The following is a 17,197-nucleotide window of genomic DNA, read 5'->3' as shown; positions in this document are numbered from 1 at the left end:
GTTCTGCGCCACCTCTGATGCAGTCCAAGCCCTGGGCCTCTTCCTACACCACCTACATCTTGGTTAAATTAGGACCAGTGTTCTGCCAGTGAGCATCCTGGGATTCTATATATACCTTTAACCTACTGCAGCTCCAAAATTATTTAAGGTCTGTAGCGTCGAGTTTGAATACCAGGATAAGCATCAACAGGACTTGCAACATCCTCAGGATGAGGGCGTCTTCATCCCAGTAACACACAGCCAATGGGCCCTTCCAATTTCACTGTGGGGAAACCATCAGGCGCTGGCTGCATGTGTGGTGACTTCCAGGACACTGTGAATGCCCAGTCTGTAGTCGTCAGGTATACCACTCCCATGCTTCAGGACACTGTTTACATCTCGCGGGGTCTATGGTATTTGCCAAAAATGACCTTCATTATGCTTATTTGCCAAAAATTACCTTCATGATGCTTATCTCCACCTCACACTGCGTAACGGATCCCAGGAGACTGCAATCATAACCATCATAGCCACTCCTTTTGGATTGCTCCAATACACATAGCTTCCGTTTGACATCGCCGAAGTTACATCAGTTTTTTGGAGGTACTATGTTGTTGTGATCTTCAGTCCTGAGACTGGTCTGATGCATCTCTCCATGCTACTCCACCCTGTGCAAGCTTCTTCATCTCCTAGTACCTACTGCAACCTCCATCCTTCTGAATCTGCTTCGTGTATTCATCTCTTGGTCTCCCTCTACGCTTTTCACCCTCCACACTGCCCTCCAATGCTAAATTTGTGATCCCCTGATGCCACAGAACATGTCCTACAACCGGTCCTCTCTTCTTGTCAAGTTGTGCCACAAACTCCTCTTCTCCCCAATTCAGTTCAATACTTCCTCATTAGTTATGTGATCTACCCATGTTCAGCATTCTTCTGTAGCACTACATTTCGAAAACTTCTATTCTCTTCTTGTCCAAACTATTTATCGTCCATGTTTCAATTCCATACATGGCTACACTCCATACAAATACTTTCAGAAACGACTTCCTGACACTTATATCAATTCTCGATGTTAACAAATTTCTCTTCTTCACAAACGCTTTCCTTGCCATTGCCAGTCTACATTTTATATCCTCTCTACTTCGACCATCATCAGTTATTTTGCTCCCCAAATAGCAAAACTCCTTTACTACTTTAAGCGTCTCATTTCCTATTCTAATTTCCTCAGCATCACCCGACTTAATTCGACTAAATTCCATTATCCTCGATTTGCTTTTGTTGATGTTCATCTTATATCCTCCTTTCAAGACACTGTCCATTCCGTTCAACTGCTCTTCCGAGTCCTTTGTTGTCTCTGACAGAATTACAATGTTATCGGCGAACCTCAAAGTTTTTATTTCTTCTCCATGGATTTTAATACCTACTCCGAACTTTTCTTTTGTTTTCTTTACTGCTTGCTCAAAATACAGATTGAATAACATCGGGGAGAGGCTACAACCCTGTCTCACTCCCTTCACAACCACTGCTTCCCTTTCATGTCCCTCAACTCTTATAACTGTCATCTAGCTTCTGTACAAATTGTAAATAGCCTTTCGCTCCCTGTATTTTACCCCTGCTACCTTTAGAATTTGATAGAGAGTATTCCAAATAACACTGTCAAAAGCTTTCTCTAAGTCCACAAATGCTTGAAACGTAGGTTTGCCTTTCTTCTAAGATAAGTCATAAGGTCAGTATTGCCTCACATGTTCCAACATTTCTATGGAATCCCAACTGATCTTCCCCGAGATCGGCTTCTACCAGTTTGCCCATTCGCCTGTAAAGAATTCGTGTTAGTATTTTGCAGCTGTGACTTATTAAACTGATAGTTCGGTAATTTTCACATCTGTCAACACCTACTTTCTTTGGGATTGGAATTATTATATTCTTCTTGAAGTCTGAGGGTATTTAGCCTGTCTCATACATCTTCCTCACCAGATGGTAGAGTTTTGTAAGGACTGGCTCTCCCAAGGCCGTCTGTAGTTCTAATGGAATGTTGTCTACTCCTGGGGCCTTGTTTCGACCCCAGGTCTTTCAGTGCTCTGTCAAACTCTTCACGCAGTATCGTGCCTCTCATTTCATCTTCATCTACATCCTCTTCCATTTCCATAATATTGTCCTCAAGTACATCGCCCTTGTATAGACGCTCTATATACTCCTTCCACCTTTCTGCTTTCGTTTCTTTGCCTAGAACTGGATTTCCATCTGAGCTCTTTATATTCATACAAGTGGCTCTATTTTCTCCAAAGGTCTCTTTAATTTTCCTGTAGGCAGTATCTGTCTTACCCCTATTGAGATAAGCCTCAACATCCTTACATTTGTCCTCTAGCCATCCCTGCTTAGCCATTTTGCGCTTCCTGTCGATCTCATTTTTGAGACGTTTGTATTCCTTTTTGCCTGCTGCATTTACTGCATTTTTATATTTTCTCCTTTCATCTATTAAATTGAATATGTCTTCTGTTGCCCAAGGATTTCTACTAGCTCTCGTCATTTTACCTACTTGATTCTCTGCTGGCTTCACTACTTCGTCCCTCAGAGCTGCCCATTCTTCTTCTACTGTATTTCTTTCCCCCATTCCCGTCAATTATTCCCTTATGCCGTCCCTGAAGCTCTGTACAATGGTTTAGTCGGTTTATCCAGGTCCAATCTCCTTTTTGCAGTTTCTTCAGTTTCAATCTACAGTTTATAACCTATAGATTGTGGTCAGAGTCCATATCCGCCCCTGGAAATGTATTACAATTTAAAACCTGGTTCCTAAATCTCTGTCTTGCCTTTATATAACCTATCTGATACCTCCTAGTATCTCCAGGATTATTCCATGTATCTAACCTTATTTTATGATTCTTGAACCAAGTGTTAGCTATGATTAAGTTATGCACTGTGCAAATTTCTACCAGACAGCTTCCTCTTTCATTTCTAATCCCCAATCCACATTCACCTTCTATGTTACCTTCTCTCCCTTTTCCTATTCTCGAATTCCATTCACCTGTGACTATTAAATTTTAGTCTCCCTTCACTACCTGAATAATTTCTTTTATCTCATCATACATTTCATCAATATCTCCATCATCTGCAGAGCTAGTTGGCATATAAACTCGTAATACTGTAGTAGGCATGGGCTGCATGTCTATCTTTGCCACAATAATGCGTTCACTACGCTGTTTGTAGTAGCTTACCTGCACTCCTATTTTTTTATTCATTATTAAACAAACTCCTGCATTACCCCTCTTTGATTTTGTATTTATAACCCTGAATTCACCTGACCAAAAGTCTTGATCCTCCTGCCACCGAACTTCACTAATTCCCACTATATCTAACTTTAACCTATCCATTTCCCTGTTTAAATTCTCTAATCAACCTGCCCTATTAAGGGATCTGACATTCCGCACTCTGATCTGTAGAACGCCAATTTTCTTTCTTCTGATAACGACATCCTCTTGAGTAGTCCCTGCTCGGAGATCTGAATGGGGGACTATTTTACCTCTGGAATATTTTACCCAAGAGGACGCCATCATCAGTTAACCATACAGTAAAGCTGCATGCCCTCGGGCTAAATTACGGCTCTAGTTTCCCATTGCTTTCAGCTGTTCACGGCACCAGCACAGCAAGGCCGTTTTGGTTAGTGTTACAAGGCCAGATCAGTCAGTCATCCAGACTGTTGCCCCTGCAAGTACTGAAAAGGCTGCTGCCCCTCTTCAGGAACTACACATTTGTCTGGCCTCTCAACAGATACCCCGCCATTGCGTTTGCACCTATGGTACGGCCATCTGTATTGCTGAGGCCTGCAAGCCTCCCCACCAACAGCAAGGTCCATGCTTTACAGGGGGGGGGGGGGAATGAGCAACACTTAAAGGACGTCTCGGGGACCGTGAGCTACCTTGACAATTTTCTGGTTGTTGGAAAGTATACAGCTGATGTTGCTCTTCTCCCCATTCACAGAAGCTTACCTTCGTTGTTATCTTGGCAAATGTTCTTTTTCCATCCACCAGGTCGAATATTTAGGACACATCTTCAGGACATCAGGCATATTTCTTACACCACATTGTGTGCTTGCCATCCAAAAATTACTGGCCTCGATAGATGCATTCCAGCCGAAGTCAGCCAAACTGCTAGAGACCATTCATGCCTCATGCTTCAGCGATTCTGGCACCACTCGCTCTGTAACAGAGTTCCCTGGAAGTGGCCATCCTAATGTAATAAGGCCCTCTTCGACCGACATGTCTCATGGCATACAATCCAACGAAACCATTGGTATTAGTGGCCGATGCTGACTGGCACACTTTTGTCCCATATTGAGAATGGCGTGGAGCGACCCACTGCATTTGTATCCAAGACACTTACAGCAGGACAGAGGAACCACATAGAAAAGGGGGCTTTGGTCATCATCTTTGGCAGCAAACGCTTCCATGCCTACATCTATAGCCGCCGTTTCACACTCATGACAGATCATAAGCCTCTAATGCGACTCTTCACTCTTCAAGTATTCAGCAACTTGCCACTGTGGGCTCTGTTTCTCTCAGGCTATGCCTATGGTATCCAATATCACCATAATGCCGCCAATGCCAATATCCTATCGCGATTTCATGTCAGCCAGAACCCAGAATTTCATGAGGGTCCAGAAGTCTGTTTTCATGAGGACAGTGAGACTGCCATCACCAAAGACCTATCTTCCAATTGATGCACGCCTTGTGGGATAACACACAGTGACAGGCCATGTCCTCCAGGAGGTTTTGCATTATACAAGAGAAAGATGGCCTGCAGACAAAGTAATCTCTCATGTACCCAGACCTCCAAGCCTTCTGTAGCACACAGCAAAAGTCTTTATCCTTGCATCAAATTGCGCTGATAAAGGTCACGATGGGCCACGCTCAGGTCCTCATTCCCAGAACCCTATGGCATTGGGAAGTCATTTTCACTCTCCTAGCAATACATCCACTGGAAGGGTATGGAGACACTTAATGCGAGAATGGTGAAAGAGTGCCTCACATGTCAAAACTAGCAAGCTGTGCCCCCCTGTCAGTATTTTCCATAGCCTCCTATGGTGACTCATTGGTCCTGTCTTCATTTGGACTTTGCTGGCCCATTCCTTGGATCTGTGTGGCGTCTGATTTTGAATGTGAGCAGTGAGTTCTCCTTTGTGTTTTTCATGCCATTCACAACCTCAGTGAAGACGATCCAAATTGTTGCATGGTTGTTCGCCCTTAAAGGTGTCCCACAAGCCTTGGTCACTGACAATGGCCCCAATTATCATCAGCAGAATACTGATTCTTGCTGTTCAATTTAGTTTCATCAGTCCACATGGTCAACCTCATAAATCACCATTTTCCCTAGAATCAGAACAGCCCCCTACCTTCTTGGATCAATGGATGGTGTAGGTTTTCTTTGCAGGATCCAGTGCAGCTGTGGACACCCTCCCTTTATTCTCCATTTGATTGGGCAGGCATTGTTTGAATTTCAGTTGCTGCAAAGAGGCTGTTGCTGCTGGCATATCCATGAAGTATGGGCCCATCATGGATCTAAACCACTAATGGGTGCCATAACTCCTTCTTGCACTCCAGACGCCAGTAATGCGACTCTCTTTGCGCCATCTACCATTTCCCCCACCCAAGACCTCCTGTGGGCAGCCACAATTCGTCACGCTCTCATCCCATATGAATAGAAGTGGATCGTCCCCCCCCCCCTTCCCCAGAATGGTGAATGCTCCAACACGGTCGAGGCCTCCAGGGCCTGCTGTGGCCTAGATGCACTTTTGGGGGAGAAGGGCGGGCAGCGACAACATGAATTACGGTTGTACCATGTATGTCACAGAATGTAACGCTCATACAGTCCATAGCTGCTACGCAAGATTTTCAGAAGGCCCACTAAGAACTACAGACCAATAGATATCTCGACAGGCAAAAGTAAGAGGTCGCTGGCCTTATCGCAGGACCGTGCCCGTATCCGGTCACGAGTTAGAACGGGACAGCACGGTTCTTCCTGGAGAATAACTATTTAAGGGAACCCAGGGATCACTGTGGACAGTTCCCATCGACGAGAGTTGGCTGATTCATGCTATTGTCTATACGCCATCGATGACGACAATGCAGCGGCGAGAAGTAGGCTTCTGATTTGGAAAACAGCTCTCACCGAGTGTTGGTCATTTCAATGTTTAGTTCCAGCTCCAGGGATTTAGGTGGAGCCAAATCCACAGAATTGTATTTTGTTCGGAAACGCAGAGGAGGTATAGTCAGACTGTAATTATAAATTGTGACAAACAGTTAATTTGCCTTTCGAACGGACAATAATGGAACTAAGAAAATTTTTTGCTTCAACTGGGATACTCAATAACGAAAAACAGATGGATTTTGCAGAAATTATGAGCTCCACAGTTTGATATCAGTAATACCGGTTTTCTGTCACTAAATATGATCTGGGCACGCCTCGACGTTATTCGCGAGCTGTTAGGGTACATTATACTTTGGGCCAAGAAGAACGTTAAATACAAATTATTCGGTTGTCGAATGATACTTTATATCAGCGAGGCTTTCCGTTTTCTATGGACTGGCGACATGCAGACCTACGCGAAGTAACACTGCAAAACTACAGAATAACATGTGACATATTATACTTCATTATTTTCATCGTGGCAGTGACAGTATAACAGAGGTAGTGGCGGAGGACATACGTTGCCATATGTAATTTTATTTATGTTCGAAACAGGCTTATGTCTCTTGAAACTATTTTATTGGTCTTGACACAGCTGCTGGTCTAAGAGATTATTCATTTATTTGTGTGTATGAGTTCTGAAGAAGGCTATATTATTATAGCAGAAACCATGGTCCAGATTTAAAAGAAACAAAATTTAGTGCAACTGTGGGCTGTTTTTCATTCGAGACAACATATTATACAGTGCAGAATCCCAACGCCCCTCCTACACTGTCTGGAGCACTGCTAACAGTTCTCTTACACTACAGCAGATGTCAGTCGCGTCGCCCTTATGGAACGTCACGACTGACAGCTTCCTCACCTGCATTAAACCGGCAGATGAGCGCTGAAGTGGAGACGACACACTGTATGCAACACACTCACAAGTCAGGCGACCATCTTCTCACAGATTACGATGGGAAAACGTAAAAGATATCCGTATCCTGAGTGACATGCATGCTGGATGTCAGAAAAATGAGAATACTGAGAAGTTACGTCCAGAAACAGTGAAGTTTTATAATGACACTAAGGATGGAGTCGATGTTTTTGACCAAATCGCTAGATACTACAGTCTCAGAGTTGTTACACAACGATGCCCTGTAAGTGTCTTTTCCTTGGCCTCGCCATGATTAACGCTCGCACAATTTTTAAGTCAGGTACCTCTGAGAAGATTTCACGTCGGGACCTTATCCTCAGAGTAGCAGATGACCTCGCTGCCTCTTACACACTGCAGACAAAAGTCAATCTCCCCTTACAGGCACTTGATACTGCCAGTGGCCAATAAGGAATTAGAAGGTCTTCTCAAATTCAGGTTTCCTGGAGACAACAAAACAACAAAGGGAAATAAAACGTCAAGTGCAACAAGTACATGTGCAAAAGATGCCGAGCAAAAACTGTTGTCGGCTTTTTGAATCGCTGAGTAGGCAATTCTGTCACGTCCTTTTTCTTAAATATACTTAAATATCTATAATTATAGGCTGAAGTTATTTATTCTTATGTTTTATTTCCTTCATTGCAATAACCACAAAAAATGCAGAGCATTTTAGTCACCTACTGCTTTTTAGAATGTTTCACAAATATTTGGTACTTATCTTATTCTTCTATAAAAGGAAAAATACTATTAATACTCACATAAACAATATGTTTTGATTCTGTTTCAATCTTTTTATAAAGAAAAACATTACAACATTGCTTTACCTAATTTACGAAAGATTGTGGAATTTCTTCTGTAACATTTAAAATAAAAAAGTTTACTTAGAGAAAATTTATATTTGACCACGTACTGTTCATTTTAGAGACGTATTGTCAACATGAAGACGCTTAAAATACCACCCAAATACGAACAAAATGGTGGTTTTGTACTGCGGGTCAAAAATGACCCACATGGTACTACCAGGGGTATGGCGAAGTCTGGTTCTTTTAGTGTTAGGAAGTGATGGTTGAAGCAGATCCAGTTGTGGCTCAAGCAAGTTCTCACATGGAGGGTGCTGTGCAAGGGGGAAGGTCTACTCAGTGATGCTGTGTTTCAGAATCGCCCACAGCAGAACACGTCCAGGAGGGGAAAGAGGCTGCAGCTGTGGACCTGGGCACCCTGCTGGACGCTGGAGGCAGCGCCGTGGTGACTCTGGTGGCGGGCGACACCCGTCTGGCAGCGCACAGGGCCGTCCTGGCCGCCAGGAGTCCCGTGTTCGCCTCTATTTTCAGCCACGGCACGCTGGAGGCCACAGTCCCAGACGTGGGGGGCCAGTTACTGCGCCACCTCGTGGCCTACATGTACACCCTGCAGGCCCCACAGCTGGCCAGAATGGCCCCCCAGCTGCTGGCCGCGGCTGATGAGTACGGCTTGTCAGGCCTGAAGGCACAGTGCGAGCAGCAGTTGGCTGCACAGCTGTCTGTTGAGACTGCGGTGGCCACAGCTGTGCTCGCTATTCGGAACTCCTGTAGCAGCCTTAAGAAGGCCGCCGCCGCCTTTATAAAGACTCATATTTTGTACGTGATGGCCACGAAGGGTTGGGCAGATGCGCTACATTGTCAGCCTGAAAATTTAATTGAAGTGCTCAAGCTGCTGTCTGAGCCACCAGCAGAAACCAGGTAAATACAAGAGAAGCTACATGTCTACCTTGTCCAGTCCTGTGTAGTTCTGTGTGTGTGCGTGTACTTCCAGCTCCTTTACGTGTATCTGTGCAGCAAAATACACCATCACTGACAGACATTTTCTGATATCTCGCGATGCTTTCATTCATTTCTCATGTTAGTTTAATGTTGTTGTTGTGGTCTTCAGTCCACAGACTGGTTCGAAGGAGCTCTCCATGCTACTCTATCCTGTGCCATCTTTTTCATCTCCCAGTACCTACTGCAACCAACATCCTTCTGAACCAGCTTAATATATTCATGTCTGGGTCTCCCTCCACAGTTTTAACCCCCCACGCTGCCCTGCAATACTAAATCAGTGATCCCTTGATGCCTCAGAATATGTCCAATCAACGGATCCCTTCCTTCAGTCAAGTGCTACAAATTCCTCTTCTCCCCAATTCTATTCAATGCATCCTCATTATTTCTGTGATCTACCAATCTAATCTCCAGCATTTTTCTGTAGCACCACATTTCGAAAGCTTCTATTCTTTTCTTGTCTAAACTATTTATCACCCATCTTTCACTTCCATACATGGCTACACTCCATACAAATACGTTCAGAAAAGGCTTCCTGACGCTTGAATCTATACTCGATGTTAACAAATATCTCTTCTTCAGAAACGCTTTTCTTGCCACTGCTGGTCTACATTTTATGTGCCCTCTACTTCGACCATCATCAGCTACTTTGCTCCCCAAATAGCAAACCTCATCTACTACTTTAAGTTTGTCATTTCCTGATCTAATTCCCTCAGCATCATTGAACTATATTTCATTATCCGCCTTTTGCTTTTGTTGATGTCCATCTTATATCCTCCTTTCAAGACACTGTCCTTTTCTTTCAACTGCTCTTCCAGGTCCTTTGCTGTCTGTGACAGAATTGCAATGTCGTCGCCAAACCTCGGAGTCTTTATTTCATCTCCAGGGATTTTAATTCCTACTCTTAATTTTTCTTTTTTTTCCTTTACTGCTTGTTCTATATATAGATTGAATAACATCAGGGAGACGCTACGGCCCTGTCTCAGTCCCTTCCCAAACACTGCTTTCCTGTCAAGCCTGTCTATTGTTATAGCTGCCATCTGGTTTCTGTACTAATTGTAAATAGCCTTTCGCTCCCTCTATTTGACCCCTGCCACCTTCAAAATTTGAAAAAGAGTATTCCAGTCAACATTTTCAAAAGCTTTCTCTATGTCCGCTAATGTTACAAACGTAGCTTTACCTACCGTTAATCTATCTTATAAGTTGTAGGGTCAGTATTGCCTCACATGTTGCAACATTTCTATTGAATCCAAACTGGTCTTCCCCATGCTCGCTTTCTACCATTTCCATTCGTCTGTAGAGAATTCGTGTTTATTATTATTCTGCTGTTACTTGTTAAACTGATAGTTCAGTAATATTCACACCTGTTAGAATTAAAGAAGTACTAGATCCAACTGGGTTTATTACCGGATAGGTTTGGTTAAAAAAATCATTGGAGAACTTAATTATTCGTAGATTTATAAATGGTTTTATCATTATTTGCGGCCATTAGATGTGCTGAACTGCATATGTGCAACAGCCTTATAGGTTCTGGTGTAAAGTATCTGAATAAGCGGTATATTGCTGTGAAGAGGGTAGGAGCTGTATCAGCAGTGGGGTGGACACAGTGATGTGCTGCTCACAACAGATCTACACCAGACACAACGATGTGTAGTGTCAGCAGCCATGGCAGCGACCTGCAGTGTTTATTCTGTGTGCTGTGCAATTCACCAAAATCTCTTTACTCAATACTACATATATTGTTGTCTGCTGTCTCTTCTGGTGTTCACAATGAGATACTTACAACCGACATATGCTGCATAAAGGAAGGATGGCGATGATCAACAAGCGTGTAGTCCGGCGTTAACACCAGGAACTCTGCAGCGCAGTTCAAAGAGATCAGAAAAGAATTTAAAACTTTCCATCTCTGATGTTGTCATGACATAAAAATGAAACCTTGGAAAAAAATAGGTGCTGTGCAGAAGACTGTCAGACTGATCGCTATTTCCACATCACTACTGCAGTTTGATTTCTATGTTTCTCCTTCACTTTCTATGTTCATTTCTGAAATATACCTACGGTTCACAGAACAAACTTTGTTTATTCTCCCCAAGTAGTAGAGTGTTATTAGATACAGGTCTTAAGATGTGTGCTAGAATCCAAGAAGAAGGGTGCGGTGCTGAATCGAATCATGAGGAAGACATCCGTTGCAGGACGTGACACAAGTACGTCTCCAGGAAGCTGTAGGTACTTACTCCTCAAACAGCCGGTGGCCACTTCAGGAGACAACAGACCAGTCTCCGCAACCCAGAAAGATCCACAAAATGCGTAGATCCACCACACAACGCTTCCCATTTCCTTTCGCCTTGTGTTCCGTTGTTCCAAAGGATATGTGCTGTAATTTGGACATTCCCATTCTCTAGCACATTAGCAGAGGTGGTTTTATTGTCAAAACACTGTATGTGCTTCTTGGTGGAACATCTGTCAGTTGTCTACCAACCTGGCAGCCTTGCTTGTAGTTCTCTATGCTGTTTCTAAAGGCTGCCCAAAGAACTTCACAGTGTTAGGACATTCCCTAGCCCATACATTGCAGTTACTGATACATCTCCCACAATATGAGTATACATAAGACCTTTTGTCTCGTTATCATTTTCTATATGCTGTATCACTTAACAAATGCACCATAAAATCCTAATGCCCAATAGTTCACACATATTTGCTTTTTGCAGATGTTTTGTGTCTGTGTCTGTGTGTGTGTGTGTGTGTGTGTGTGTGTGTGTGTACAGTAGGTTCAGAAATTTCCTTTAGAGTCTTACATGATTTGTAGAGGGGAGTGAGAGCTGGAATCCATGTCCAGAAACAAACTGTTTCCCTCCTACGACGGTCTCAGTTCAGATGTTTAACTCATCCACTTCTGCTTGAGCAGCTGAGTTAGGTGTGATGCAGTACAGTTACTAGATAACAATTCGAAAGAAACACAGCGAAAGATCCCTTTATCAGCTAAGCCTCCTTGTTTGTATTATCACTTAAATATTACGTGTTCACATTACTCCAAAACAGAAGATCAAGCTGGCAAACAGTACATGCAGAAGGTAATGTTTAAGTGTTAATGGAAACAGATGTGTGGAACTGATAAATGGATGCTTAGCTGTGTTTACTTTCGGACTGTTACCTAATAACTGTATTACATCATGCCTAATTCACTTCTTGAAGCAGAAGTGAATGATTTAAACATGTGAACTCAAACTGTCGTAGAATGCATACATTACATTTCCAGACGGAGTTCCTGTTCAACATATTACGTTCTCTCCCCCCTCTACAAGTCCTAGTAGTTTGTAAAGAGATCACTGATAGAGTTTCCACTCATCGACCTGTATCTTCTCCTCACTTGTAGCAACCACAGCTTACTTTAGTCACATTTAATGACTGATAATGATTTAATGCGTATTTACACAACATTGAATTGTCTCCTGTGTTATGTAACCCATGTCTCCTTAATTTAAATCCAACTCTTTCCTTCGTTCTACAGGAAATCTTCTTATCACAGTCTGATAGAACTGTATATATAGAATAAAAAAAATTTTCATTCGAATAGCAACTGCTGACTACATATCATGCATAAGTGTATGTATAGAATGCTTCTGTTTGCCTTTTTTATCTTACTCATTCCTCAATGTTCTCTAGTTTATTGAGAGTGCTCGTTGGCCAATGTGAAACAAATATATTTACTTGCCTCTTTTGGTGACAGTTAAACGTATTAAGGGAATAGCTGCACAGTATCACACATCTGTATCCCTTGCTTCTCTAAATTTCTTTTGGTGCACAGTTCAGAATCTGCTCTTCTGTAATTTACCAGCTGTGCATCCTACAGCCAAGTCCCTAACAGCTACCGATACAATCTGATGATAATGGTACAAGTTGTACATGTAAAGATTATTTCCATTTTTATTTCTGTGGGAATGTTGTTTTTATGTATTTAAACTACGCTGATGACTAGTTGTCATATCAGTTCAACCTAAATGTTGACCTTAGCATGTACCTTTTATTTGTACTTTAATTTATTCAGCCTGTTGTTTGCTAAGCGATGCTACTAGTGTGGGGGCTGAACCGATTAGCACAGGGGTAAGTCCTTCATCTCAGAGGACCCACTACTGATGTTGAAAGTGTGTGTTCTATTAGTTGTGTCTGGACAAACTCTCAGCAGCATTGTCTGCAGTAGGCTGCCCTCTGTCCTCCGTGTGTAGAGAGTGACCACACCCTGTGTCTCTGCACAGCACTCCAGCCACTGGAGACAGCGAGGTCACCCCGACCAGTCAGCTGCACATGGGCCACAAAAACTGCAGCAGGGCTCCTGTTCCAGCTGCAAAGCACACAGCTACCTGCCCCACTCCCACATTTGACGATGCTTCCGTCTCTTTCCTGCGGTGAGTACTGTCGCTATGCACCATTTCCACATTCACCATACCACTTATGAGGGCGTTAGCCAAGTGATCTTTTCCAAAAACAGAATTTCACTTTATTGTATTTTTCGATAAAATAGAAGTTATAATTGTCAAGAAACGGCATTTTATTTGTTAATTTTTGATGTTTGTGTAAGCATGTATCATAGTGTATCTCGAGATATTTCTCTGGGAACAGAGTGTGAATTACAACCCGTTCAGACCACAGTTATTTGACAAAGGTACTATAAACAACTTTTACTCTCCAAACGTAGTGAATGAATAGGTGTGTCGGGTGAAAGTTATCGTTTCACTGGTGGTTTCCCATCCCCTAAAGTAATTTTGTATAAAATTGGTGTTACAGCTAAATTTATGCATTGTAACTAAAAATATTACTTTAATGAGAATAAATAATTATCTGCAAGTTCGTTATGGTCGTCAAAAGGAAATGATGATGGGTCATTATGAAGGAAAAGACGTAAAAATAATATCCATTAGCAGAATAAAGTTATGGACTGTTGCAGAATGAAGTTTAATTTTTATGTGATTTCCTGTATTTTTTCCTTCAAATTATTTTTTGACGTGTCAGTATTTAGTAACAACTGCAAATTTGCGCCATACTGGGTGTAAAATACCTGTTTAACATTTGCCACAAGCAGTAGCCTTAACTAGTAGGTCATCCTATCAAACGACCTCACTTGGCTCAAACTTTAAGCTGTCAGTTTTATTTCCATGTTTGTTTTGCAGACACTATAATTGCGTTTCACAGAATGAGCCGAAATAGCACCATTGAATGAATGGCGTCTGTAAGAGACGGAGGTTCAGTCTGCCACGAGAGCTGAATATGAGATCGTCTGGCAGTAGTTGTTGGAAATAATTTATTGGAACATCAGCCTCAATGAAACTGGGAGTCACAGGTGCATCGTGTTGCGAGGCAGCCTAGTAGTAAAGGCGACTGCTTGTGATGAGCGAGAAATACGTATTCGACACCCAGTATGGGACAAATTTTCGGTGGTCACTACATAACGGTCAAGATGGCTGCTCGTGTTAATCCGACAATCCAGCTGCGCGTGTGGTCAGGTCGAGTCGTGTGTAGTGGCGTACGACGTCTTCTGTAAACAAATCCCTGCAATTGACAGTGTGTCACAAGTGTTGTGGGTACAGATCTTGACTCAGCATGGGGAAATTTATGCGTAAATGGTTCCTGATATTGACTTATATTAATGCAAATCGATTGTCGATTGTAGTAGATAATGGTAGTTGACTTCACGAAAAACTGTGAGTGCACATTGCATTACATTTGTTGCATATTTAAAGACCTGCTACCTGAAATTTTAAAAAGCATTTCGTGCATTATGCAATTTTACATATAATACTGCATTGTTCTACATCACTAGTAAAATTAGTTTTGAGCTATAAAAGGAGGGTAATAACAATGAATTAAAAAGTAAATTAAATTAGTTGTAGGAAATAGAGTATTAATAAATGATAGTAATTTAGAGCAGAAAATAGAAACGTAGGAAAGGAATGATCTCCAAATATTATTTTACTGTTAAAACAAAATATAACATATAAATTATGGTTTGTGTGCTTGCCATTCCATGTGGGAGGGCCTTGGCAGAAACGTTACTAAATGAAGTACACCATGAGTGACTGCGAGTGTATTTGTTTATACTGTCTATGGAGTAGTGCCACCTATTAGATCTTATCTAGGGCGTACTATTGCACTGTGTTGCAATGGCTTGATGTAGTTACCCATATACATGTCGTATGTGTGCTGTTATCTTGTATGTCCCTGAGCATGATGTTTTTATCTTTAAGCAGTGTCATAGGCTGAAGTGGAACCACAGAACTTAAACTTGAAGATTCGCCTTACCATATAGCATATTCCTTAGATGTAATGAGTGTCTCAGTTCTTCAATTAGTCGTTTTCCTTCCCGTTTTCAACTGTTGTATTGAAAATTCATATCAGGTAAATGAAAAAATCACATGCGATGCCTCCTTTCTTGTAGTTATCTTTTTTTGTCTGTTTTAGCTATTGAACCTCTTATAATATGATGTTATTGCTGTGCTTGTGTCATTTTCTGTGACCGCATCTACATCAATGTCTGTGATGTGTCTGAGTTTGTGTCCTCCCAAGGATCTTGTTGTTGTGGTTGTTATGTGCTTGTCTGAGATCTGCCATATGAGTTCCCTTGTCTGTAGATTTCGTGCAGTGTTCTTGAAACATTAACAGTTGCGTTGCTTAGAGCACACTATTTGTCTGGGTCTCGTAGCATTTCTTTGATGTCGTTATGCTCTGTTACAGATCTTATATGTGTGAGGGTGTTGGATGTAATGTCACATGTTCAGGAGACCTATATGCCCCACACGTGCATGTAGTACTTTAGCTAAGGCTTTGTACAGCAAGGCAAGTGGTGATTTGTTGCAGATCTGGCGACACAGTATAATTCTGGAGCCGGCACAAGTGGTTCACAGCACAAAGTTTGACACAAGTTGTTGAATGTGAATATTCATACTATAAGACCTGAAACAAATTTGCATGTGGACAGAATTAAAGCATCATTGTTGGATCTTGCCCACTCGTATCGTATAGGGTGCCTAATGGATGCTTCGTTCTCAGAATGCTATACAACAATTCAAGCAAATAACTTTAATAGTTTTACTTCGTTAAAGCAGATTGACAATACTTAACTTTAATGTAAAAAGGAGTCGCAAGCGATGGGCGAAATGCAATATAAATTAGTCTAGTGCAATATGCAATGTTCAGGCAAGTCTGTATCTCAGTTTGTGGATCACAAATATCAGTTCTCGTAGCAGTCTCTGCTAGGCCATGCTAATGCTGTCCACTGATGTCTGGCCGAGGCTGGCAGGAGCGGCGCCTACCTTCATTTCTCGCAGTTGTCACTCCAGTCATGGTGCGGTCCTAATCAGTGAGCCATTGGCCCATGTCGTTTCACTGCCTTCTCTGGTCTTGCGTTCTTTGTCTTCGTTCTGGCGCCAGTGGTTACACCAGAACAGTCATTACCACTGTAGTGGGAGCAGGCTCATCGAGACTGGACAGTGGATCACTAGAAACGTATGGTCTAGTAGGATGAATCATGTTATTTTGGTTACATTATGCTGATGGCAATATCCAGACATGCCATCATCCAGGTGAATGGTTACCCAAAAGATGCACAACATATATGCTGGACAGTGAGAGCTGGACTATGTGGTGGGTGTAATCATCTGGGCTTACATGGCATCTGTAACCGATGCCACCATGACAGCTGAGGATTACCTGTACACTAATGCAGATAACCTGTACAATTTCACGATTTATGTTTTCCTCAACGACGATGACCCTGTCACGAAGACAGGATTGTGGTACAGTGACTGGCGGAGAATGATGCTGAACTCGTCTTGTCTCGTCCACATAATTTGCATGGTGTCAACCTGATGGAACACGTCTGGCTCGCTATCAGACAGCACCTCCGCTCTTACAAAACAATAGTCCATAATTTTCGAGAGCACAGTGTTGTGTAAATGTAGAGATAACACACACATAAATTTAATCAGAATTATGCACAGGAAGGCTAAATAAGGGTGACAGTTATACTGAATCTTCTGCAAGGTTCGCAGAAGAGCTTCTGTAAAGTTTGGAAGGTAGGAGACGAGGTACTGGTAGAAGTAAAGCTTTGAGGACGGGGCGTGAGTCATGCTCGGGTAGTTCAGTTGGTAGAGCACTTGCCCGCGAAAGGCAAAGGTCCCGAGTTCGAGTCTCAGTCCGGCACACAGTTTTAATCTGCCAGGAAGTTTCATTAACAACCTTGCTTGATTATAGCCATATATATATAAAAACACAAATTTACGTAAGTCAGAGCTTCCAGATGAGCAGGAATTCCTTATGCAATTGACTAGTTCTTACC

General features: G+C 42.3%; 1 protein-coding gene across 2 annotated transcripts in view; it reads left to right on the top strand.

Moving 5' to 3' along the window:
• LOC124720329 (ankyrin-3-like) overlaps positions 1-17,197 on the top strand; it is a 52,919-nt gene that overhangs the window by 22,504 nt on the left and 13,218 nt on the right. For both annotated transcript variants that reach the window (XM_047245640.1, XM_047245641.1), the window contains exons 4-5: positions 8,229-8,790; positions 13,122-13,271. In XM_047245640.1, coding sequence (XP_047101596.1) covers positions 8,229-8,790; positions 13,122-13,271 — 712 coding nt within the window. The remainder of the gene's footprint in view (positions 1-8,228; positions 8,791-13,121; positions 13,272-17,197) is intronic.

Source organism: Schistocerca piceifrons, chromosome 11 (assembly GCF_021461385.2).
Source record: "Schistocerca piceifrons isolate TAMUIC-IGC-003096 chromosome 11, iqSchPice1.1, whole genome shotgun sequence".
NCBI classification, from domain to species: domain Eukaryota; kingdom Metazoa; phylum Arthropoda; class Insecta; order Orthoptera; family Acrididae; genus Schistocerca; species Schistocerca piceifrons.
Note: the sequence above shows the minus strand (reverse complement) of the source record. Positions and strands in the feature narration are given on the sequence as shown.